This window comes from Sceloporus occidentalis, unplaced genomic scaffold (genome assembly GCF_023333645.1).
Source record: "Sceloporus occidentalis isolate IW3139 unplaced genomic scaffold, rSceOcc1.0.p SCAF_14, whole genome shotgun sequence".
Lineage (NCBI taxonomy): Eukaryota > Metazoa > Chordata > Lepidosauria > Squamata > Phrynosomatidae > Sceloporus > Sceloporus occidentalis.
Window position 1 is genome coordinate 3,759,110 of NW_028316994.1, and position 26,382 is coordinate 3,785,491.

Below are 26,382 nucleotides of genomic sequence, written 5' to 3' on the forward strand. Positions count from 1 at the left end.
CGTGAAGGCGTGCACATGCACGTATACACACACATGCGCACACACACACACATACATTTTGTTTTACCATCACTGACACAAAAATGGACCCGCACATTTTAGAATGAAATCCCTACAGCCTCAACAAAGAACACATAGGAACAAACTAGTTTTAGCAATTTCCAAAGTGAATCAAGAGTGTCTGCCTTCAGATGCTGTAGCACTGCAGCTTCCATCAGAGCCATGAGAACCAATGGCATGATGGGAGATGTAGTTCAACATCTGGACAGCCACAACTTGCCTATCCTTGGGCTAAAGCCTACATTAATCCTATCTAGAGGATATTGAAATAAAGGGGTCTCAAATTACTAGTGACTAACAAGCCTCATTGATTTCACTGGGTCTATTTTGACGTATTGTATTTAACGTTTCATCTCCACCAGATGATCTGTAAATCTAGTCACTCTATCAAAGAAGCCACTCCAAAATACTGCTGATACCTCCACTACCTCCAGTATGGATTGCAGCAAAAGCCAGAATAGGGTACAGAATAGGGTACCCTGATTAATAAAAAGTCCAACCTGTAAGTCCTGACTCCACTATATCATACCCTCCAATGTCTCATAGATAGCAATAGCATTTACATTTCTATACTGCTTCATAGTGAACTCAGCAATAAGCAGTTTACGATCTATAAGCCAACTGCCCCCAAGCTGAGTACCCATTTTACTGACCTACAAAAAGATGGAAGGTTGAGTCAACCTTGGAGCCCTGGGATTGAACTCACAATGTTGTGACTGCAGTGCCAGCATTTAACTGTTGGGAGAGGGCGTGTGTGCGTGTGCATGCACCTTCAAGTTTGCCATTGAGGCTGAGATTATGTGACTTGCCCAAAGTCTTGCTTAGTCCAGTGGGAAGGGCAAGATTTTGCCTCCTTGCCTCTCTTTTCCCCCCACTGAGTTGCTGCAAACTTCTTTTGCAATTTTAACTCAGGCTGCAGAAGTTGAAGTACATTGAGGACCAAGGGGGAAAGTGGGTAGAAAGAAACTGGGACATTTTAAAAGCATATGAAAAAGTGAGATGGCAGAAATGTAATTGGGACTGTCCTTGCCAAACAGGGACAGCTGGAAGGTGTGCCAACAAGCCCTCTTCAGGCATTTTAGATGAGTGTTTACTAAAAGCATGATAAGTTGCACATTGGCTCAGTCTTTTTTATCATGTAGGTATGGAAGGTACTTTGATGAAGTAGAGGACTCTCTTCTCATCTGAAGTATAATGCTGAAAAAGCAATAGTACTGGATTTATGGGAAGCTTCAACACATGGGGAGGAGCTCCCACTACAACGTTCCCTTCTACATATACAGGGTGATGGAGGTTAAAACACTGTGCACCCAGTCAACAGTAATAACCGTAATAGCAGCACTTGGCATAAGCAAAGATGCAAACTGGATCTCTCTGTTCTCAAGAGGAAGCTATAAAAATATATATTTTGTACTTCACAAAATTAGGTTAGAAATTATAGTGACTAAGAACATGCTGGAGCCAGAATGGCAGTAGTCTGAGTGCTGAGTTAGGATTCTACTGTGCCATGGAAACCCACTGGGTGACTTTAGGCAAGTCTCACTCTCAACCCAAGAAGGTGACAATGGCAAATTTCCCCTGAATTAATCTGACCAAGAAAATTCTACAAGAGCCTTGAAGGCACATAACAAGATAAACAGTATGGAACAGTGAGGGGAAAGGGTTGCGCTCGATGTGCTGAAGTGCTTAACTTTTTAAAACACTGTCCAGATACTGATAGACAAGACAGTTCCTGCCCACAAGGCAAGCATACAATGTAAAGGACATAATAAAAAGGGAAAAGAAAGAGAGGAGGAAAGCAATGAATGGAGCAAACACTTTCCCTGGTATCAGGCTGGTCTTCTCCTTGCTATGATGTTACAGTAGGCGCTTGGCTGGGGTTTGGTTCAAGGACTCTCCATGGATGCTCATGTCCCATTAAATATAGTGACACAGTAAAATGGTTTCCCTTAGATAAAATGGCAAAATCAAGGTTTGTTTTTTGGAATGTTCATTTATATTAAGAATAGAATAGAATCTTTGTTATAGTCATAGACCAGCACATATATATCTATATTTTAAATAATTTCAAATCCATGGATACAGAGGGCTGACTGTATTTCATGGACTGAAGAGGGCAGAGCTTTCCAAACATTTGATGAACTCTTAGTGTCCTTTAGTTTAGTCCCAGAGCTGAGAGAGCATAGGTGCAAAGTCCTTCACTCTTTAAACATGACAAATAGTCCAGACACATTTTAATGGCTAATTTATTATAAGCTTTCCTAAATTGTATCTCATTTCACCAGTTCCGCAAAGACTTATATTTTTAAAAAGTAGCTTTTCACTTTTTTTAAAAAACAGAACTGTAAGCTTTGCTCAACACATTAGACAAGTCATTGCCCCTATTTCTAACTCATTCCACCTTCCTTTCACGTGTAGCCTACATCCTACATTCATGACAACTAGTATACACAAAAGGTAATATTTTAATTGGCCTCATTTCCCCACCGTATTAAGAGGGAAAAGCTGAGTACACCCTCAATTCTCCTTTCTGTGCAGCCCTTAAAGGGCTGCACAATGGTTGAATACTCTGTACAAACTAACAATCCTAAAGGAAAGAATTCATGTCCTCCAGTAAAGTAACATTGGTCCAAAACACACTGCAGAAATAATCCAGTTTGCGACTGCTCTATCTGCCCTCAGGGAAACCTGAGAATTGTAGTTTATTGTAGCATAGATCTCTGACAGAGAAGGCTAACTGTCTCACAAAATTACAGTTCTCAGAATGCCCTAGCATTGAACCAGGACAGTTAAAGCGGTCTCAAATTGGATTATCTCTGCAGTGTGTTACGGACCACTGTTATGCTTCAGAATTAGATACCTGATCTCAATGGGAAATATGCCTACATGAGTGGACTGCAATCCTCCTCTGCTGTCACCTGAAGGACTTTTAACCAATTTAGGAGAAACATAAGAGAACACAGAAAGCAGGAAAAATAAAATTAATGCTTCCCCCCACCCCAAATAGTGGAACAAATGGAGTAGAGAGGATAAGACGGTGATGGTCAAAGACAACAGGTTCTTGTAAGTCTAGTTTTGCTTTATTTGGAGAACAGGATTTTTAATTTAACCCTTTATAAGTATTGTGTGCTGTTTGGTCAACACTGGCAAAAAAAAAAAAAAAAACCAGGGAGTGAATGTACTGAGTAAATAAATAAACAGGGTAAGGTAAGTATGTTATTTATTTTTTAAAATAAATTTTATTTTATATATACCACTGACATCCAACAACTAACACTGAAACAAATAAACATAACAAAAACATTAAACAAGTTACAACCACTCTTGGTACTTCTTTAAACAAAACCTTACACCAATTCATAAATTTTCCTTTCTTTCTTGCGCATCTTGTTTTAAGCTTTTGTAACCTTAAGTCCTTCTCCCCATCATATCCTTACATGCTCAAAACTTATTATGACTTTTTTTTAAAACTAACATTTATTTCTTACTCTTCTCCATTCTTTCCATAATAATGTTGGGAAATATAAATATAATTTCCCCATCTCATCCTTATATAATCATATACTTTATTCCAATCAGGTAGGTATTTTAGAAAAGTTGAAGAAAATCACTGTAGGGAAGTCATGGACAAATAATGTTTTGGACCTACAACTCTTAGAATCATGCTAAGGCATTCTCAGATACGTAGTCCAAAAAATAAGTCTTCCTAGCTTTACAGACAAGCTTGGCTTTTATATAGATACAGTAAATCAGGGGTGAGCCTCCAAATGCTGGCACTGCATATGACATCCTATTAGCCAGCACAGCCACTTGTGAGACATCACAGAGTTTCTTGCATCAGCTGGAGCAACATCATTTCCCTTCCTTGTGCTAGACAAGATGGCTGCATAATCAAAAGATGACATCTTCAACAATGAGTTTTACAGTCTGCACATGTGAACTGCAATTTGTTTTAACTTTTAAACGCATCTCTTTCATTGCAGGGGTATGCTTATTCTTTGGTTAGAAAGGATCTTGAACATGATGTGTAGCACCTATAGAGATTTTAGAGGCTCACAGAGACCTGGCATGGATTAGTTGGGTTTAAACGTACACAGCTTCCACACTGTGGGCACCTCTACATAAAGGCAATGAAGAAAAAGAGAATGGACTCTATACCTTTGGTCCATACTGCAGAAATAATCCAGTTTGAGATGGCTTTAACTGCCCTGGCTCAATGCTAGGCAATCCTGGGAGTTGCAGTTTGTTGTGGCACCAGTTATCTCTGAAAGAGAAGACCCAATGTGTCACAAAACTACAGTTCCCTGAATTCCCTAGCATTGAGTCAGGGCAGTTAAAATGGTTTCAAAACTGGATTATTTCTGCAGTGTGTTTTGGACCTCAAATAACAAATGGAAGAGAAATACTGATTGAGAGAAAACAGAATTAAAGGAATCATGGGACTGTGGCATCTTTGAAGAGATGGCTTCTAGCTCCACACTTCAATGACATCACCAGACTCCATCCCTAATTCTTCAGGGGTCCAAGTTTCTACCAATCTCCGTCCATCAAAATGGAAGACAAGTTTGCGCCTACCAAGACCCTGGGCCTGGCGGTAGCGATTCATGAGCACTTGCAATGGCTCCCCCTGCAGGAAACAGAGAAGACAGCTATAATACTCCCCTACTCAAACCAGGTATCTTTTTTCTCAACCACTACACCTTTACCTTCTGGACAGTTATCTCCATTCGAGAGTTTTTGTTATTCCCTTGTACTCGGAGCTGCAGGTTTTCAGAGTCATTGTTCTTGCTGCTATTCGTCTCAACTATGCAATCTGGAAGATATTCAGGAAGGAACATTTGTACCCCATCTTTCCTCCAAGTTCATTCACTAATTTCCCCAAATTTTATCTGCCAAACTACACTGTATGGCTTTAAAGCGGAGGATAGCCATGGTCACCTGGTGAGTGGTATGGCTGCAGAGGAATCTGAGGGAAGCAAAACTGGGAAACAGCAATAAAAGGACAGAAGAAACTAGAGGCATGTCTAAACATGCCCAATTTATGAATTTTACTGGGTAATAAAGGCCCATGTTTCAGCCTGTATATGCTCTCAGTGCAAAATTCAGGGGCAATTTATAATGTAATTTCAAAAATTTCTGGAGCACATGATGTGTGCTTACATATGCCTACGGAAAACCCAATTTTCATTGGAATAATTTTAAGAATGATAATCCTGAACTCATACCATTTTTCTGGCAGTACCAAAGCCATGATGTGCAATAGAGGTCACACGTCAACCTATCCTTTACTGGGCAACATCATTTATTTATTTATTTGGCAAAAAGAAATCAGGCATTTGTTCAGTGAATAGTGTGACGGCCTTGAGAATATATGGGCTGAAACAAACTGTTTTTTTTTTAAACCAACAGAACATACATAAATTGAACAACTTGAGACATGCTGCATCAATAGAAGTATAGTGTCTAGATCAAGAGAAGTAATAGTGCCACTGTATTCTGCTTTGGTCAGGCCCCACCTAGAATATTGTGTACAGTTCTGGGCACCACAATTCAGAAAGGATATTGAGAAACTGGAGCGTGTCCAAAGGAGGGCGACAAAAATGGTGAAGGGTCTGGAAACCATGTCCTATGAGGAACGACTTAGGGAGCTGGGGATGTTTAGCCTGGAGAAAAGAAGGTTAAGAGGTGATATGATAGCGCTATTTAAATATTTGAAGGGATGTCATATTGAGGAGGGAACAAGCTTGTTTTCTTCTGCTCCAGAGAACAGAACCCGGAACAATGGATGCAAGCTACAGGAAAAGACATTCCACCTCAACATTAGGAGGAACTTCCTGACAGTAAGGGCTGTTCGACAGTGGAATGCACTCCCTCGGAGGGTGATAGAGTCTCCTTCCTTGGAGGTCTTTAAACAGAGGCTGGATGGCCATCTGTCAGGGATGCTTTGATTTGGATTTCCTGCAGGGCAGGGGGTTGGACTGGATGGCCTTACTGGTCTCTTCCAACTCTACGATTCTATGATTCTATGTTTGTAGTTTCATCTGTGCATAAGGCTTTGAGCCACTGGCCATGCTGGCTGGGGACGACAGCAGTTCTAGTCCAATGCATTTTAGGAACACCAGTCTGCAAGTGGGAGGCTGCTGTAACTACCAGATCACATGCGGGCTCTCACTACTGAACAGGTTTTCAGAAGGAGTGAGAGAACTGGAGATAAAAGGTTGGTGGCAGGGAAGAATAGAGCATTAACATTAACAATGGTGATGGCAGTAGCCATGACATTACTGTCAGCTCCCAGGTTCTTGAACTACCTACCAAGGAGCAGAGGTAGTCTCTCCCTCTAGCACTTTCACTGGCAAGCAAATACCATTTTCATTCAGGCAGGCTTTTAACAACTGACCTCACTTGAGCCAGAAACATTTTTTAACTGAGTGCTATATCTTTTACAAGGCTGTTTCAAAATTTACCCATTTTATGTTTTAATTTGGATTTGTTCTATTAACTATAAGCCACACACTGAGTTCTATTCTTGGGGAGAAAGTGAAATGTAAATTGAATATATATGTATGTGTGTGTGCACATATGTATAAATATAATGAGCTTTGAATGCCTGAAGAATGCAGTGGAAGAAACAAGATCCCATAACAACTTACCCACAATATCAGCCACACCCAGGCCTAGTCCACTAGGAGTTGCATCAGCTGCAAGTTCTCGATCACGGTGCAGGAGAAGTATTCTGTTTGGGTGAACCTTCAGTGTCTGTCCCATGTGTTCAACCACCCTCTGAAGGGGATCTGTCTATGGGGTGTGAAGGTAAGAAACACGTTGGAGAAATACCACGATCAGTACCTGTTTCTAAAAATAAGGTGTGTGTGTGTGTATCAATCCCACTGATATGTAGGCATGAAAATGGGGTGTGTGCAATAACTGGACCTTCAACAAATGTCCATTCCTACTTTAAAGATAATCTTATGGTTGTCTTCTGTTAGTTTTCACTTACTGTCAGTTGCCTAAAAGGCCTATTTTCAGTCAGAAAGGAGAGCTATCATGTTTTAATCTGTGTGCATGACATTATTCATAAAACTCACAAAACATGCACAATTTTACATGAGACTGCTTACAGAGATCAACAAGCTGGGTGGATGTGTGGAAAGAAAAATAAAAGTAAAAAAAGTAGATGAGAACCCCATATCTACTAGAGCCGAAAAGGATTCTGGATAGGATAAGGACCTGTCTACAGTGAAGATGGATAAGCATGAGGAGTGCCGACAAAAAGAAGAAAGGAAGAGGAAGCCCTGAGTGGTGAAAGCAAAACTGAGGTGAAAGGTGGCTGAGGCAGGCCTCAGGACAATAGAGTGAACAGTGAGACATAGTACCATACGGACTGAAACTCTGTAGAGATCAGCTCGACACCGGACTTTCAACAACAATTCCTGGGACTCAGAGGGCTCAGTAGCATCAATCAGAATCACATCATCACTGTCTGCTTCTGTCCCCACATCCTGCAAACTGTTCTTGGCAGCTGAGAGAGAGGAGGTCAGACTCTCAAACCTCTGTTTCAGGGTTCTGAGGAGGAAAGAAGCAAAGAGATGAGTGTGAAATCCCAAAATACAAAATCTGCACGAAGAGGCAGAGGGGAACTCTTTATGCCCAGACACATTCCTTACTGAAAATGGCTCTGAATATCCTAAGCCAGAAACTAGAGTAGCCTTCCCCAAGGCTGCTGCCCTCCAGGTATGTCAATCCACATCTTCCCCAGCCAGTACTGCCAACAGACAAATTTTGTTGGATGACAACTCCTCCAATCCTTTGCCATTGGCTATGTTTGCCTCAACTGATGGGAACTGCAGTCCAACAGCTCAAGGACCACACACTCTTTCACTGCCCTGCTGGGTAAGGCTTTGGGTTGAGTCATTTTATGCCTCAAAATCCAGGTTTTTAAATATGAACAAGTCCAACCCATCTTGCCTAAAATTGTTATGAGGACACACATACATTCCTGGGATGGTTCACAAAAGCAGATGATGTACAGCTGACATGGGGAACGTGTGGACCTCCAGATGTACTTGGGCTGCAATGCTCATAAGTTCCAGCAATCACAGACAATGGTGAGGGATCATAGGAGTTTCAATGCAGCAACGTTTGGAGAGCCACATGTCTCCTATTCCTCGATATTACCTTTTAAATCCCAAGACAAATAGCAGAACAAACTTCTGATCCTTTAGTCAATTTATGAAAGCAGAGATAAGGACTCCTGATCAGTAACCTCCTAAACTGAAGCCCTCCTCCACCAACAAAAAAGCAAAACAAACAGTTCCTCTAGCTCTCCCAGAAAACCAAAAAAAGCCAAATCGATTGAAGAACATGAGTACACAACACTGGTGCAACATAGCCACAGATAAATTGTACAAAAAGTAGCTTGGAACCTTGACTGTTGGTTTTGCTGTCCAATTCACAGGAGTCCCTTCTATATATGTGTTTTCCATCTTATGCCTGCCGAACCCCCTCTTAATTGGGACAATTTTGAGGATCAAAATCCTGGAGTCACACCATTTCTCTGGCAGTACCAAAGCCATGAACATGTATTAGAGGCCTCAGGCTAATCTGTGTGCGTTAGTTGACACCATTGGAATGCGGCACAGAACTTACAAAACATCTTTTTGGGGACTACAGCCCCAGAATCCACCAGCAACATTAGCAGTGGCGTTAAACTGATGGGGCATTTTGGGAGCTGTAATCCCCAAATGGTAACTTTTCCAAACTCTGAATACCTAGGTGTAAGAAATTATCCACAATTAATATGGATAATGCTTTCCATTCGTTTCACTGCAGTTGTCTTGTGTTATCCCGCTCCCCTTGTAGAGAATACTAGACTCTTACTTGTCTGTACGACACTGTCTTCTTGGCCGTGGTGGTGGAGGAGGTGAGGGTGATTGAGTTTGACATCTAAAGAGAGAACAGATACAGGGAGGTTATAACTGAGGAGTCTAAGCTAGTGGGATGCACAGTGAGGAAAAGAAATACCCAAACCTTGTATTCTCTGAAATAATCTCTGTATCTTCTTTATCTGATGTGCTGAGGACCTCAGGCTCAGGAGACCGTTTCAGAGACTCAGGGAAGAACTGGAGACTCTTTTGAACCTGTGCTCAAGAGGTAAAAGAAAGAGAATAAAAAACTCAGGACTCCAAGTCTGCTAGAAAGAAAAAGGAAGGAAGGAAGGAAGGAAGGAAGGAAGGAAGGAAGGAGAGTAGTCACTTGAGAACGTGGGAAGCAATACTGGTAACTGGTCCAGATGCTGGACTTCAGAAGAATGCATTAATCACAAAGAAACTAGACTGCCAGGATTGTTCACTTCTTTCCCACACAGAATACAATGATGACAAGGAGGAGATAACATATCTAAAATTACATGAAAATACTAATTTATATTTATATATAATATAAATATTTATATTTACAGGAGTGGTTCTTAAAGCTTTTATTTGGTCACGTCCTCCATTTCCCCTCAACGTCCTCCATTTAGAGCACAGCTATACATGAAGTTACATTTATAGGAGTGGCTTTTAGCTGTTATTTGGTCAGGTCCTCCATTCTGAGCCTGACTAAGCACCATGGATTTACATTTATGGGAGTGTTTTGTTTATTCAATAATAAATAATAATATATTTATTGATATTCCGCTTAATCACTTGGAGTCATTCTTGAGCTTCTATTTGGCCATGACTCGGAAGGGGAGTGTTACATTTAGTTCGTCAGTCAGCTTTTCTCTGGCTGTGTGCTCCAATTCCTTTCCCCCTCGGATGTCCTCCATTTTGAGGAGGGGGTGCCCTCCATTTTGGGCTCGACTGGAGAGGAGGAAGCGTGTGAGGGTCGGGAGCTCCCCTCGAGGTCTCCCTTCCTTCCTTCCTTCCTTCCTTCCTTCCTCCCTCCCCCACAGACCTTGCTGGAGTAAACGGGGACGGCGGGGACGTCGCTGATGAAGAGGCGCCTGCGCTTCGGGAGAGGCTTCTTAACGGCCACCTCCGGCTCTGAGTCGCTGCTGCTGGAGCAGGGATCCGCCTGGGAAGGGAAAGAGGGGAGGCGATCGTCACTCCGCGCCCCAAAAGCCCCGCATCTCCCTCTCCTTCCCTCCCGCTCTATTTACCTTCTCCGCCATGGTTCCACTGGGTCCTTCTCATTGGCTAACAGCCACCTGGCCCCGCCCCCGAGATCCTATTGGACGCCACCTCTCGTCTCATTTAAATGTATGCGGGGAAAGGCGCGGAAATATGGCGTCAGGCACCTTCGCTGCGCGCTAAGGACCATGGGAGTTGTAGTTTTTTCCTGTCCCCCCATTTTCTATTTATTATTACTACACCATCATCATCATCATCATCATCATCATTATTATTAATTAGCCTCCTTTCTCCTCACACAGGGACTCAAGGCAGCTAACCAAATTTAAAACAGAACATGTATTTTACTTGTGCAGGTATTCCAAAATACTTTGAAGTAAGTATTCAAAGGGGTATTCCAATAATGATGATGATGATGATGATGATGATGATGATGTGCTTCTTTTCTCCTCATATACTGGGATTCAAAGCAGCTTAACCAAATTTAAAACAGTACATTTGCTTGTGCAAGTATTACTTCACAGTACTTTGAAGTACATATTCAAAAGGATCTTCTATTATTATCATTTTCTTTTCTCCTCATACATGGACGCAAAGAAGCTAACAACATTTAAAACAGTACATGTATTTACTTGTGCGAGTATTACTTCCAAAATATTTTGAATTAAGTATTCAAAGGGGTCTTCAATAATAATAATAATAATAAGAAGAAGAAGAAGAAGAAGCTTCTTTTCTCCTCACACAGGGGACTCAAGGCAGCTAACAAAATTTAAAACAGAACATGTATTTACTTGAACAAGTATTACTTCAAAAGGGTTTTCTATTATTATTACTACGATTATTACTATCACTATTATCTCCTACGTTTCTCCCCAAAATGTAAAACAGTACAAGTATTTCTCCAAAAGCATCTATTATTATTATTATATTCCTTATTTCTTCCTTACTCAAGGCAGCTAACAAAATTTAAAACAGCACATGTATTTACTTGTACAAGTATTACTTCAAAAAGGTCTTCTATTATTATTATTATTATTTGCCTCCTTTTCCCTCATACAGGAACTCAAGCTAACAAAATTTAAAACAGTACAAGTATTTACTCAAACGGTTCTTGTACTACTGTTGTTGCTGTTGTTGTTTTAGAGTATTTCTACCCTGCTCTTTAGCCACAAAAATGTCCAGAAGGGTTGTGTACTATTGTTGTTTTTGTTGTTGCTATTATTTCATTTATTGTTTGGTTGTTGTTAGGTACCCTCAAGTTGATCCCAATTCATGGCTACTCTTATGTGGATGAAACATGTCCAAGATCCTCTGTCTTCAACTGTTCTGCTCAGGTCCTGCAAATTCATTCTTGTGACCTCTGTTATTAAGTACAGTATATCTATCTGGCTTTTCGTCTTCTTCTTCCCCTTTTCCTGCTGCTCTCCACCTTTCCTAGCATTATTGACTTTTCTAATGAGTCAAGCCTGTGATGATGATGGTTCACTTAGGGTCCGTAGACAGGCCAAAATAAAGCTGCTTTGGGTCACTTTGGAGGTATGCTGTTTAAATGATGTATGCATCCTAGGAAGCCGTGCCAAAGCCATGCTCCCGTCCTAAGGACTGGAGCATAGCTTTGCCGTGGCTTCCAGTTTCTTAGGATGCATGCATCATTTAAACAGCATACCTCCAAAGTGACCCGAAGCAGCTTTATTTTGGCCTGTCTGTACGGACCCTAATGAATCCTAGAAAGCAAGGCTGCTGAGTCCATGAGGGGTCATGCTAAAATATATTGGTTAGTCTGAGCAAGACTCCTTCCTTCCTCTTTAGTTATTGTAAGATTGCTGCCACATTGCATAATTAATGTCTTTTAACGCCACTTTAACCATCATGGCTCCATCCTATGGAATCCTACAATTGGTAGTTTGTCGTGGCATCAGAGCTCTCTGACAGAGAAGGCTAAATATATCTCAAAACTACAAATCCCAGAATTCCATAGCATTGAGCCATGTTAGATAAAGTGGTCAAATGTTCAAAATCTCTTTATTTGTACAAGGCTTACCTGAACTGGTTTCTTCATTTTACATATGCATATTGTTATTTCCGAATAAAAAGTCTGCTGAAACATGTTCAACTCTCCTTCTTTTTTTGTGGAGTAAGATTCTAACCCTATTCTTTCTGTTAATTCTGCATCTGGTACCAAATTTTCTGTTAAATATGCCCAGGCACATACCTACTTTTTCTTAACTGAGGTGTACCAGTATTTGCCACCAAGCAGCTTGCCACAAGAGGGAACTAGAAATACACAAAATCAGTTGGCAGACTCTCTCGAGTCCCAGAAGACAGGAGAAAGATAGCAGAACAGTACACAGATCTAGAGAGCCAGTGTGGTGTACTGGTTTCAGAGACTTATTGCATGATAAAAGAAAGCCAAAACGGAGAGTGAGAGTAGCAGCTTTCTCCATGTCTCTCTGCATGCCACTGTAGCATTTCCATTCTCTTCCAGAAGGAATCAGTCATAAAAGCGTGCCTTTTGTTTTTTCAGCACGACCATCTCCTTCAGGAAAAGAACAGAAGTGCTACAATGGCATGTGGAAAGTTATGGAGAAAGCTGCTAATCTCCCACTCTGTTTCAGCTTTCTTTTCTCATGTGCTCTGAGAGCACTGGAGTATGACTCTGGAGACGAAGGTTCAAAGCCCCATTTGCCCTTAAGTAATCTACCCCTTGGCCTCAAGGTTATGCTCATAGGATTGGCAGTTTGTGTTACTCCTGGATTGAATTCAGACAGCATCTCTTGAAAATGACCTTCTCTATTTGGCTCAGGTCCAAAAAACGTTGCAGAAATAATCTAGTTCGAGACAAGCAAACAAACAAGCTTCATTTATATACTGCTTCATACCACCTAAGCAATTTCTAAGCGGTTTACAATTGTAAGCTAATTTGCCCCCAACAATCTGGGTACTCATTTTAGCGACCTCAGAAGGATGCAAGCCTGAGTCAAGCTTGAGCCCTTTTGCTGGTCTTGAACTCGCAACCTTATGGTTTTGAGTGAGTGGCGTACAGGCATTTCACCATTGTTTTAACTGCCCTGGCTCAGTATTAGAGAATAATGGGGATTTCGGTTTATAGTGTGCATCAGAGTTCTCTGACAGATAAGGTAAAATGTCTCACAAAACTACAGTTCCCAAATTGCCTAGCACTCAGCCAAGGCAGTTGAAGTAATTTCAAATTGGATTATTTCTTCAGTGTGTTTTGGACCTCAGTGAGCAGGAGAGCAAGAAGGTGCGTTCAGAGATGATGCATTACTATTCACAGCTGCAATACATGATTTTATTTAAATCATATCTGGTAAACATGGAACCAGGTCTATGAGACGAAAGACACAATACACAAGAGAGGAAAAAAATTAATTGCCGGAAAAAAAGATATGGTAACAATGGTGAAAATGTCAGTGGAGAACAACAGCACAAATAACGTAGTTTCACCTACACTGAAAAACTTCAGTGAAGATGAAAGTACAGTATCCGGTGAAACTGGCTGTTACATACAAGATTTACAACCTGCATCAGCCAGAGTTTGATTTTTATGTTTAAGTTGCTAGGTCAGGACCATCCCAGGCTCTACGATTTAGAGAAGTGATCTTAGGAGATGGGGCCTTGTGATGTCCTCAAGCATAAAACACTGAGCATCACCCACAGTTGCGCAGAGCATGTCATTCAATCAAGTTTCCCAAGATTTCAGTCTGATCCAAGTTTTCCGATCTCTGCTTTGATCAGAAAAATATAAAGTTATATTGTAACTCCTTTTTTTGTTTTATTGATAGATGGCACATATTCTCTGCCTAATTTAAGATGATAAAAATATTTAATTTCTGAGCCTTTAATACGAGTTTCTTGGAAACAAATCCTATCTGATATTTGTTTTGGTAAAAAAATGTCAAACTTAACTTCATTTTTGGGGTGAGTTTAGCCCTCTAACATTCCATGAATACAATCTAAATCCATTTTTACTTTGTTGGTTCGTCATTGTCCATGAAAACACTATTCCATGAATCCATAGCTATTAAAAACTGAACCAAATTTAATGTACAATATCAAATACATCGTCAGATCAAATGGCAGCAGGAAAGAAAACAGAGTAGCACTGAGCTTTAAAAAACATCATAACAACAAAGAGAAATCAAAGTCTATATATGAGTATAAAAATAATATATTCAGAATATAAAATGACTATCAATGTTTTTTCACCATATAAAGCTAATATCAATGTTCATTAAAAGTTTGGACCAATAAAAAGGCTTTATCAATTGATAAGGATTTTAAGTATGATGGCTGTAAACCATTTGGTGTGGAGCAACCAGCAGGAAGATAATATCACACTCATGCTCCACCTGTGGTCTTTCCACAAGCATCTGTTTGACCACTAAGGTCAGGACTATGCAGCTGCTGAGATTTCAGCACCAAATTCTGAGACCAAGGGATAACCCCTTGTGATGTTAACAGAAGCTGGGAACTTGTGATGTTTACAAGGGACAACCCCTGAAACATAAAATATTAAGCAACAACCACAGTTGCACAGAGTATGTTGTTCAAACAAAACCACCAGATCTACACATTGGGGTATCCATTGGGGTTTGGTTTCATGACCCCCCTGCCCCCACCCGTGGATACCAAAATCCAGGGATGCTCAAGTCCCATTAAATACATTAAATACAGTGACATAGTAAAATAGTGTCCCCTGTATAAAGTGGCAAAATCAGGGTTTGCTTCATGGAATTTATATTGTTTTTGAACATTTTCAAGCCCTGGATGGCTAAATCCATGGATAAATAATCCATGGATATGGAGGGCTGACTGTACACACACATATACACGCTGTACACATACATATTTTATAGCTAACGAGTGAGTATGGATTGTATTATTTAAGTATAGTCTCGTATATTGATTATGGCTATTTGTACATCCCCCCCCCCCCCAAAATATCCTTGCAGGATACAGATTTCCCAATAGAATCTTGTCTCCTGTCTCTAAACAGCATGAATTGTGGTGGAACAGGATATCATGGTTAAAGTTTTTTTTACATTATGTCCAAGATTCCCTAAAGACTCTCTCAAAATGCTTTAACTGTTACACACAGCAACTGCTTAGAATGCACACTAGTTCAGGGAATGTATGGTTTTAAAATTAAAAAGTCCAATTTATATCATTGATTTAAACTGCCTCCATCTACCTTCACCACAAACCCAGACGGCAACTGTTCCTCCACATCTACTCAGGAAATGTCATCACAAGGTCTAACCACATCTTCCACAAAATGTGAGGTACTTTCACTTGCTTATCCTCTAACATGATATATGCTATCCTCTGTTGACAATGCCCTTCAGCACTCTACATTGTGCAATCAGGCCAGTCTCTGTACTAGAGGATAAATGAACCTAAGCCAGACATAATGAATGTGAATACACAAAGAAAAGTTGCAGAACACTTCTGTCTTCCTGGGCATTCCATCACAGACCTCAATACAGCAGTCCTTGAAGAGGAAGGCTGACCCAGAAGAAGAAGATTGGAAAGAGAAACAGGAGAACTGGAATATACACTCATCCCTCCATTTTTGCAGGGTATACGTTCCAGACCCCCCACCCCCTGCAAAAATGGAAATGTGCATATATTCAAAGCCCATTGACTATAATGGACGCATGCTCCTGCGCACATCATTTTAATCCATCCCCACCTTGCCATTGCAAAAAGAGAGACTCCCCTGGTCTGCAAATTAGAAGGACCACTGTATTTACAAACACTAGTCCGTCAGCAATGAGATGAATGCTTTCTTGGCACGCTACATATAATGTTAGTTAAATCCTCAGGCCTCAGGCGGTCTTCCTTAGTCAGTTCATCATTTCCTTTCTGGTTCCCTGCCAATATTACACCACATTCGGACAGCCCTTACTGTCAGGACGTTCCTCCCAATGTTCAGGTGGAATCTCTTTTCCTGCAGTTTGCATCCATTGTTCCGCATTCTAGTCTCTGGAGCAGCAAAAAAGAAGCTTGCTCCCTCCTCAGTATGACATCCCTTCAAATATTTAAACAGTGCTATCATATCACCTCTTAACCTTCTCTTCTCCAGGCTGAACATCCCCAGCTCCCTTGTTGTTCCTCATAGGGCATGCCTTTCAGACCCTTCACCATTTTAGTCGCTCTCCTTTGGACATGCTCCAGTTTCTCAGTCTTCTCAGAAAAGGCAAAGGGTGCTCAACCTGAGGATAATGGAGCAGAATAGGGGAATTTCAGCACAGAATAAGTAAAGAGATAGTAGAGGAACACCTTGTTAATCTAAATGAATTTAAGTCTCCGGGACCAGATGAACTCCATCCAAGGGTATTAAAAGAACTGGCAAAAGTAATATCGGAGCCATTGGCAATCATATTTGAAAACACCTGGAGAACAGGAGAGATCCCAGCAGACTGGAGGAGGGCAAACGTTGTCCCCATCTTCAAAAAGGGGAAAAAAGAGGATCCCAACAATTATCGTCCAGTTAGTCTGACATCAGTTCTAGGAAAGATTCTGGAGCAGATCATTAAACAGAGAGTCTGTGAACATCTAGAAGGCAATGCCATAATCACAAAAAGTCAACATGGGTTTCAGAGAAACAAGTCATGCCAGACAAACCTAATCTCTTTCTTTGACAAAATTACCAGCTTGGTAGATGAAGGGAATGCTGTGGATATAGTATATCTTGATTTCAGTAAGGCCTTTGACAAGGTTTCCCATGACATACTTGCAAACAAGCTTGTAAAATGTGGGCTAGACAAAGGAACTGTTACATGGATCTGTAATTGGTTGACCGGCCGAACCCAAAGGGTGCTCAACAATGGCTCCTTTTCATCCTGGAGAGAAGTGACCAGTGGGGTCCCACAGGGCTCTGTCCTGGGCCCAGTGCTATTCAACATCTTTATCAATGACCTGGATGACAGAATTGGGAGCATACTTATCAAATTTGCAGATGACACCAAATTAGGGGGAATAGCTAATACCCCAGAGGACAGGATCAAGATTCAAAATGACCTGAATAGACTAGAAAGCTGGGCCAAAGCTAACAAAATGAAATTCAACACAGAGAAATGTAAGGTATTGCACTTAGGGCGGAAAAATAAAATGCACAGATATAGGATGGGTGACACCTGGCTGAATGAAACTACGTGTGAAAGGGATCTAGGAGTCCAAGTAGACCACAAGTTGAACATGAGTGAACAGTGTGATGCGGCAGCTAAAAAGGCCAATGCTATTTTAGGCTGCATCAATAGAAGTATAGTGTCTAGATCAAGAGAAGTAATAGTGCCACTGTATTCTGCTTTGGTCAGGCCCCACCTAGAATATTGTGTCCAGTTCTGGGCGCCACAATTCAAAAAGGACATTGAGAAACTGGAGCGTGTCCAAAGGAGGGTGACAAAAATGGTGAAGGGTCTGGAAACCATGCCCTATGAGGAACGACTGAGGGAGCTGGGGATGTTTAGCCTGGAGAAAAGAAGGTTAAGAGGTGATATGATAGCCCTGTTTAAATATTTGAAAGGATGTCATATTGAGGAGGGAGCAAGCTTGTTTTCTGCTGCTCCAGAGAACAGGACCCGGAACAATGGATGCAAGCTACAGGAAAAGAGATTCCACCTGAACATTAGGAGGAACTTCCTGACAGTAAGGGCTGTTCGGCAGTGGAATGCACTTCCTCGGAAGGTGATAGAGTCTCCTTCCTTGGAGGTCTTTAAACAGAGGCTGGATGGCCATCTGTCAGGGATGCTTTGATTTGGATTTCCTGCATGGCAGGGGGTTGGACTGGATGGCCCTAGTGGTCTCTTCCAACTCTACGATTCTATGATTCTATGATTCTCCACATCCTTTTTGAATTGTGGTGCCCAGAACTGGACACACTATTCCAGATGGGGCCTGACCAAAGCAGGACGGAGTGGCACTATTACTTTCCTTGACATTCCTTCAAACATTTAAACAAGGTGATCATATCACCTCTTAACCTTCTCTTCTCCAGGCTAAACATACCCAGTTCCCTAATTTGCTCCTCACAGGGCATGGTTTAGACCTTTCACCATTTTGGTTGCCCTCCTCTAGACATGTTTCAGCTTATCAACATCCTTTTTGAATTGTGGTGCTCACAACAGGGCACAGTATTCCAAGCGAGGCCTGACCAAAGCAGAATAGGGTAGACGTATTACTTCTTTTGAAATCTCTACACTATAATTCTATTGATGTAGCCTAAAATTGCATTGGTTTTTTAGCTGCTGCAACACACTGTTCACTCATGGTCAAGTCTGTTCCTGAACACTTCACTCCACGCATCTGAAGAAGTAGAGTGAAGTCTATGAAAGCTTATGGTATTAACTTCTTTCGTTCTCTTGGTTAGGGTGCATCTACACCATAGTAATAGTTCAGTTTAACACTACTTTAAGTGTTGTAGCTGTATTCCATGGAATCCTGGGGTTTGTAGTTTTACAAGAATTTAGCCTTCTCTACCAAAGAGTTCTGGTGCCTCACAAAACTACATGACCGTTAGAGTGGTGTCAAACTGCATTATTTCTACAGTGTAGATGCTACAATATCCCTTTGCTACAATACCCCTTTTGCATATCCATATTACAATATCCCTTTTGCATATGAAAAAAAAATTCTTCATTTGCTTCTATAGCATTGAAGTAGAAGTCTCATGTGGCTCTTCTGTCCTGTCTTTTTGCATATTCTGATTATGCTGTTTGTCACCCTTTTCCAGGTGGCCTCTTGAGGAGCCTAGCCGAACGTCAGTATTTTCTGTCTTAAGTTTTGAAGTGTCCTGATTCATCTCCTCATCAATATTTTTAAGAAGACCTTCACTTTTGCTTCCTGGAACTGTTGTATTTTTAGCTGCAAACAAAGAGAGAAAGAGTGAACGCGGCATCCCTGAACTGCTTCCTGCAACTGTGTGTGCCTGTCTTCACATTTCCTGTTGACTTATGGTAGTCCCGTGAATTTCATGGGATTTTTAAAGGCAAGGAATACTCAGAGGTGGTTTTACCAGTTCCTTCAAATGAAAAATAGCCTCCAGCACCTGGTACTCATTGTCAATCTCCTATCCAGGTATTAATCAGGGTTGACCCTGTTTAGCTTCCAAGATCAGATGGGATCTGGTGCCTTTAGAGCATTTATTTGAACTCTGCTTTCTAATTGTGGCTGGCCTCTGGTCCATACTATCAATATTTACTCTGGTCCAAAGACCTCATTCCTTTCAGACTCAGCTTCATGTATATAGTACTTTATCCTGGTAGCTACAGAATGGACACATACATGGAGTCCAAGTGACTGAAACTTTCATGCAATGGAAATTAGTAGTTCACATTGTAAGTATCCAGTTATCAACTAACACCATTCACAGAAAATTAAGGAGCTAGAAGGGACACTGAGAGCCATCAAAGGCAGGAATGGTTGACTGGGGAAGGTCTGGAGGCCTTACTTATGACCTTAGGACACTCCAGGGGCCATGGGAATTGCAAAAACATGGGAGAGATGAATTGGAAGTGGCTGGAAATCTACTTCTGGTTTTGAAAAATGAAATTGATTGAAAGGTGAATTGCTAGTCCTGGGGGATTTCAGGGGCACAAAGGATAGTTCCAGGAGTCTTGGGGAGTTGAAGGGTGCAAAAATAGCATTTTATTTCACACACACACACACACACACACACACACACACACACACACACATATATAGTACAAGAGATAAAAAACAAATAAGCAATCCTATTTAAAATGCTAATTTAAAACAGTTTAAAAACATTTAAAACACAGTTATGAGAATACATGCACAGTATTCTGTATTAAAGACCCTTCTCCAATAATAGGTTAACAACTTTAAGGATACATGTGACTCAAAAGTTGAATTTTGTCTGCCCCTAATCTAGGTCACTTCCTTGCCACACCTTAAGCATCCCTTCACAATCCCGTCTAACTGTAAGTGCAGACTCACCTTTATTTTTAAAGCTGAGTAGTACTGCTCCAACTCCTAGAACAAGTCCCGAAATGAATCCAATAATTCCATACAGCCAAGACAGATGTGACACAGAAGTCCCTAAAGTGGATGAGTCTGTTGGACATAGAGAGATAACAGTGGAGCAAGCTGACTGGGAGGTCTGTTTCTTCTCTGTGCTTTGGGAAGACAGGGGTGTGTGGTGAGTAACATCGCTTCCCTCACCTTTTGGTTGCAAGAGGACTTCCTTTTCTAGTGGGATAGCCAAAGATTCATGCTGTACACGACAGGTATAAGTGACTTTAACATCCACGTCCAATAGGAAAACAGCACTCTTAATGGAGAATGTGCCATTTGTCATGGTCTTTGTCTCAGTCTTGAACAGCTCCTGCGGTATCCCATTTCGCAGCCACTGTATGTTAATTACGCTAGGGTAAAAGCTGTTCACTAGGCATTGGGCAGCACAGAATGTCTTTTCTGATGGCACAGTAACCACCTCAACGATTGGTTGAGCTGCAATACAAAGAAGGAAATTTGAGGTCCTCCTGGGTACCACACAACATTGGAGTGTGCAAAGTTCAAGCAGGCTCCCTGCAGATCTGGCAACAGCCATCATACTTGAGGTGTTAAGGAACATAAAAGCAGTGTCAATATATCTAAAGAACAATGTACATCTTAGTTTCAATGCACCTCTGTCACAACAGAGCTGATCCATAATAGGAATATGGGACCCAGAAGAAAATCCTATGAAATTCATCAAGTTGCCATTAGTCAATAGGTGGCTTGAAGGTACATATACACGCACTGGGAGCTTAGCAGATGTCCTGGAGGCTTTAGGGACTGCAAAAAAGTTTGCGGGGGGGGGGGGGGGTGTTGGTTACACTTTCCTCATCCTATTGCACAATCTTGGGAAAGGTCTTGACTAGATAATACCAAGCTGCATTAAGTGCTGTGTGGAACCACTGTTGCATTCTGCTTCTAGCTGACTGAATAAAAGCCATGCCTCAACTGTGCTAAATGACCCTTGTTGGGAAGCAACCATTGACTTGGTAGATTTTTTCCTTTTTATGCTGGTTTCCTCAGAGAATAATAATGGAATTGGAATTATAGAATTGGAATTGGCCATCAACTTCAACCTCCACTGATTGCAGAACTCTGGACCATCGCCAGCAAGACATACTTCAGGCTCTTTTTGAAGATATCCAGAGAACGAGAGCCTTTCTAGCTAACTGGTTCCATTGCCAAACTGCTCTTACCGTCAAGAAATTCCTTCTAATGTTCAATAAAAAGTACCTTCCTGTAACTTAAAGTCATTAGACCTAATCCTACCCTCTGCAGCAGCAGCAGAGAATAAACCTGCTTCCAGTCATGAGAATCATCTCACCAGGTCTCTGTTATATCTATGAATTCACATTTTCTGCACTAGGATTTCAAGCTTATCTTGCTTGTTACCCATACTCTATGGATTGGTGTATAGCCATCAAGTTTGGGTTTGTTCCTCATTTATTAATTTACTGTGAAGTTTTCTCCCTCAGCTTCTCCTCTACAATTTACTTCCTTGTGTTTAGAGAATGCCTTTGGACTCAGATCTGAGCTATCATCTCCAATCCCACAAGGATTCTATTTAAAGTGCTCTTGATCAGATTTGCCATGCTATTACCAGAGATGTTCTACCAAAAACAAAGGGAATCGCTTACCTTGTACCTGCAGCTGAAAATTTTCTCTAAGCGGCTCTTTGATTGCTTTGTGATTGACCTGGCAGGAGATGGTGGCATTGTCATCAATAATTTGTGGTATGAGCTCCAGTACACTCTCTGCATTGAACAGCCCCTCAGGGGTGAGATGACCAATGGCCTGTTCTGGACCTTTCACAACCTTGCTGTCTTGCAGCCATGTCACAGAGATATCACCAGGATAAAAACCAGATGCCAAGCAGGTCACATTGCTTGGTTTGCCCAACTGTAGTTTTGTGGGGCCATGCGTTAGTTGTGGGGGAACTGAAAGCAGAGGAAAGAGTTAGAAGATCTTATCTTCTGACAGTATAGGTAATACCCTCTTCTTACAGCATCAAAGTCTTTTTTCCACCCCTGTCCTCCTGACCCACCCCTACAGAGTCAACCAGCAACAGAAAATGCAGAAAAAGATAAATGACACATAATCATATAGTGCTTGAATGTGGCACAATAAGAATAAGGACAAATCTGGTAGACCCACAGCTAAAATTTCACACCCAACATCCAGTGCAGGTCTTGACTTGCTCAAAATGCCTAAACTGCCAAAATTGTAACTTTTGTTCTTGCATCCAGGCTGGGAAAAAGGTACTTCAAGCAACCAAAGTGAGATAAAGCAGCAGATGGAACAACATGGGGACCAACATGCTGAGAGTAAAAACAGACACAGCTTTGTGTCAGAATGCAGAGGTATGTCGACAAACTAGGCTCTGTCTGTCTAGCTTGGAGGTAACATAAAGTCCTTTGAAACAAGAGTGTGGTATCTATTGCTGACTGAAATTGCTGTCAGCCCCCCAGCAAGCACAACCTATTGTCAGGAACAATGGGAATTGTAATTCAACACACCTGAAATTCAAATGTTCTCCACACCTAAAACAACATATTTCCAAATTTTAAGTCAAGTGTTTTAAATTGTTATACCCCAAAGTGCTTTCAGTATTGCCAGTGGGAAAGCATTATCCACAGTCACAATTCCTTTGCTCCCCTTACCTTCTACTCTCAGTTCCACCTTGGCTTCTGCAGTGTCAGGGACATAGATAACAGAACAAGTATAAACACCATCATCCGTATCTTGTACACGTGGTAGCAAGAGAGTGGCATCTCCCTCCTGTTCCAGCTTCTCAGTTGCCATCTGTGCCCCTGTCCTGTTTGTCTCAAATTTATCTTCATACGTAGCAATGACATTTGAGCCCTTCAACCAATTCACAGCCAGGCTTTCTAAGTCTATGGGCTTTGGCGTGCCAGAGATATGACAAAGCAACATTACATCAGAGCCTGGTTTGGCATGGATTACAGATGGAGAAACTGTGACCCTCAAACCTGCGCCTGAAAAGGATAAAGAGAGGAGGAATACTTAAAGCTAGAAGGACAAACTGAAAATCTGTTTAGGACAGTTATTACCCTAATTGCTGGGTTCTGGGGAGGACGCCCTCAAATTAATATGTTTTCAGAAATTTTGGTGCTTAGCTCAAAGGAGAGATATAGTTTGACTGGGGCAACAGCAGTCTTGGGACCAGCCAGCTATACTGTGTCTGAATCACAAAGAACTCCAGAGGCAGGTTTTCAAATAGGAATTGTATTTTATTAGGGGATTAAAACAAAGCGCATACAAGCACACGGTTCATACACATGCACAAGAGCTAACAAAATGATAATATACGCTTGACGTAGATCATGAGTCCAATTGTTGAGAAGTCTGGAACAAAAAAGGCTCAATAGCTGCTGTGGGATGGGGCTGAACTGGCATATTGAGGAGCTTGGCTTAGTAAACCAACAGAGTGTATGCCTGCTACTAGACCAAGACTGAAGACTGGCTGGTTTGCTAGCTGTATATATAACCCAAATTGTGCCTTGGGAGGCTTGAAAAGACTAAGCGGCAAAACAGATGACTCCGAAAGGGCAGCATCATGCCACCCCTTTGATTGCCGGATCAGGGCCACGGCAACCGCACACCGCAACCCCAATCCAGTGTTTTTCCAGCTCAAAAAGAAGCGGCAGAAAGCTGCTCCTTTCTGAGCCAGAAAGAAAGCCAGTTTTGCCACCATGGTGGTGGCTTTTCAGCATTTCTGTGGCAAAGCACATGTAAACGATGTGGCGTGTAAACGCCATGAAGCTGTTGCACATGTGGTCCGAGCAGCATGGGTGGCATGACAGTGTGCAGCGTCTAAATGCTGTGCTCAAATACCACCCCCACACTGGTGCAAAGGGACAGTCTGCTTTGCCCCTAAGTCGCTTTAGAATATTTCCCAGACGGAGGAAGAATGGTCCAAAATATGTGGTCAGCTGTGTGGCTTCCCTGTGGTGTGGAGGCGCTGTGTCAGATGCTGCCCCCATCTGCTTTGCTCTCAAGTCGCTTTAGAATGGAGGAAGAATGGTCCGAAACTGGACTGAAACCGGAATTGAATGTAGTGGGTGATTGGCGTGAATATCTCAGACAAAAGGGATTAGCACACCGGCTCTCAGGTCCTTTGTCTGACTGTGTGCTTCCAGTCCCATTCCTTAGTCATAATCCCTTCACCCTCTTGAGGCATAAACAGATTATGCTGGGAATTCTGATGATCTCATCAAGGTGGGTGCCCTCCTGGATCCAGATTTCTAACCAGATTTGCCATGTGCACACAGGTCAAGCGTCCGCAGCAGGGTCACATCTAAGTCCCCCACCAACTCTTATTAATTTTATAGCAAATAGAGAGGGGTGATCAGGGGGCTAAATCTTGGGGTAACACAGTTACACCACATGGGTTTCAATTTAAACCAATTCAAATATTATGATTCTTCCAAACAGCCATAATTCTGTGACGAGGACATGACACCCTGAATAGGCCCCCTATCACACTATGGGCATTACCGCATCAGGATACTCCAGCACTGTATTCATGCAATTTCCCCAATGTGATTATAACGCTATGAAAATACTTATTTCTCATTACTTTCAATAGCACAATAGTCCTTGCTTTGTGACAAATGTTTCTGGCCTCAGTTTTCCACACAATGTACATTACCCCAGCCTCTACATATGTGGAAGATGCACAGTCAAGTCCAACACTCCACTAGGCATGTGTAGCTCCTCCAGTGCAATTCTGTGGTTAATGTCTGGCAGATGCTGACCACAGAGTTGCCCTGGAAAACCTAGAGATTCCTAGAGAGTTGTTCTCTCAGGTAGTGTTTTTGTTATTTGTGGTTTTTCCACATTCACAGGGGGTCCTGTGCTCCTAACCTCAGTGAATGTGGAGGGAGGAGTGTACACACAGTATACACACACACACACACACACACCACTACTGTGGAAGCCACATAGTGAAGTCTATATATATATATACACACACTATATAGTATAGCAGCCCACTGCTGTGGAAGCCACACAGTAAAATGCATATATATATATATATATATATGGACTTCACTGTGCATTTTACTGTGTGGCTTCCACAGCAGTGGGCTTAAACCCCCAATAATACATGTGCCTCTAATATTTGGCCTCCCTCCCTTCCTCCCATTGCCCTCAGAGTTGGAAGCAAGAAAGGGAGAGAATGAGGACCCCAGAAGGCCCCCTTCTCCATGCCCTCCTCGTTCTTCTTGAGGCGGGGAGGCTTTGTGTTGCTCCATCCCAACCACACCTCCCCCGTGGGAAGGGAACCCCCAAATGCCTGGCCATTTCCCTCCTGCTCTTGGGGAGCTTTGAGGAGAACAGGAGGGAGGATGACTTACTCGTTGCAGTCCATAGAAAGAGCAGCAAAAAGGACCAGAAGTGAGAGGCAGCCTTGGGCTTCATTTTTGGCCACACGCTTCTCTTCATCATCACCAGTTTTAGTTTCGTTTTTCTGCCTCCTCCTTTTGGGAGATTATAATAGCAAGCTCTTGCGAGAAAGGAAGTTACAGTCGTTGGCTTTATGCAAAAACTGAAACCACCCTCCCTCTGTTCTAATGTATTTCATTTTGCTCCCCCAAATAATAAAAGTGTAGTTGCTGAAGGATGGGGTAGACCCCTACAGAGAAGGTTATTTGTTTTCCAAGGGTTTGTATTCCCTCTTTATCTCAAGAAAAGCAAGCATGGTGTCCTGGTTTATGTGCTGGACTTGGGGGGGGGTGCATCTACACTGCAGAAATAATGCACTTTGATATCACTTTAACTGCCCTGGCGCCATCTTATAGACTCATGTGGCCTGGACTTTTATGAAGCACCCAGCCCTCTTTGGCAGAGAAGGTTAAAGACCTTAGGAAACTACAAATCTCAGGATCCCATAGATGGAGCTGCAGCACTTACAGTGGGATCAAACTGCATTATTTCTACAATGCAAGGGCTCTGGAGACCAGGGTTCAAATCCTAGCTCAGCCATGGAAACTCACCTCTGCTTAGTCACACTGTCTCAGCCTCAGGGAATGGCAAGGGCAAACCCCTCTGAACAAATCTTTTGTTGTTTTGTGTCTCCGAGACGTTTTATGGCAACCCTATCATGAGGTTTTGTTGGCCAGATTGGTTCAGAGGAACTTAGCCATTG

The 26,382-nt window shown here is 41.9% G+C and overlaps 1 protein-coding gene and 1 gene segment (V, D, J or C); both read right to left on the reverse strand.

Annotated features, from left to right (window-relative positions):
- Nucleotides 1-3,272: 3,272 nt before the first annotated feature.
- On the reverse strand, nucleotides 3,273-10,358 carry NFATC2IP (nuclear factor of activated T cells 2 interacting protein). 3 transcript variants are annotated; one of them, XM_089481095.1, is made up of 8 exons: nucleotides 10,202-10,358; nucleotides 9,997-10,116; nucleotides 9,088-9,197; nucleotides 8,938-9,003; nucleotides 7,434-7,623; nucleotides 6,711-6,855; nucleotides 4,767-4,873; nucleotides 3,273-3,943 (listed from the first exon to the last, which is right to left on the reverse strand). In XM_089481095.1, the coding sequence occupies exons 1-8, from the start codon at nucleotides 10,211-10,213 to the stop codon at nucleotides 3,881-3,883; spliced, it is 813 nt and encodes a 270-aa protein (XP_089337221.1). In that variant the 5' UTR covers nucleotides 10,214-10,358; the 3' UTR covers nucleotides 3,273-3,880. The 3 variants fall into 3 exon arrangements, with proteins under 3 accessions (XP_089337221.1, XP_089337222.1, XP_089337220.1); XM_089481096.1 differs by having other exon boundaries at nucleotides 3,273-4,324; XM_089481094.1 differs by having other exon boundaries at nucleotides 3,273-4,687; nucleotides 10,202-10,356.
- A 7,552-nt stretch (nucleotides 10,359-17,910) lies between these two features.
- Nucleotides 17,911-25,881, reverse strand: LOC149303591 (immunoglobulin heavy constant alpha 2-like). The segment is given in 5 exon segments: nucleotides 17,911-19,058; nucleotides 20,154-20,666; nucleotides 21,851-22,150; nucleotides 22,874-23,209; nucleotides 25,592-25,881. Coding segments are annotated over 5 exon segments (1,458 nt in total).
- Nucleotides 25,882-26,382: the final 501 nt, after the last annotated feature.

Bases quoted from the DNA above. Each gene is read 5' to 3' on its own strand.
- NFATC2IP (XM_089481094.1), bottom strand. The intron at 6,856-7,433 runs GTACTATGTCTC...CACACCCCATAG, and splicing joins ACAGAGTTTCAGTCCGTATG to ACAGATCCCCTTCAGAGGGT. The intron at 4,874-6,710 runs GTAAGTTGTTAT...AATATCTTCCAG, and splicing joins GGGTGTGGCTGATATTGTGG to ATTGCATAGTTGAGACGAAT.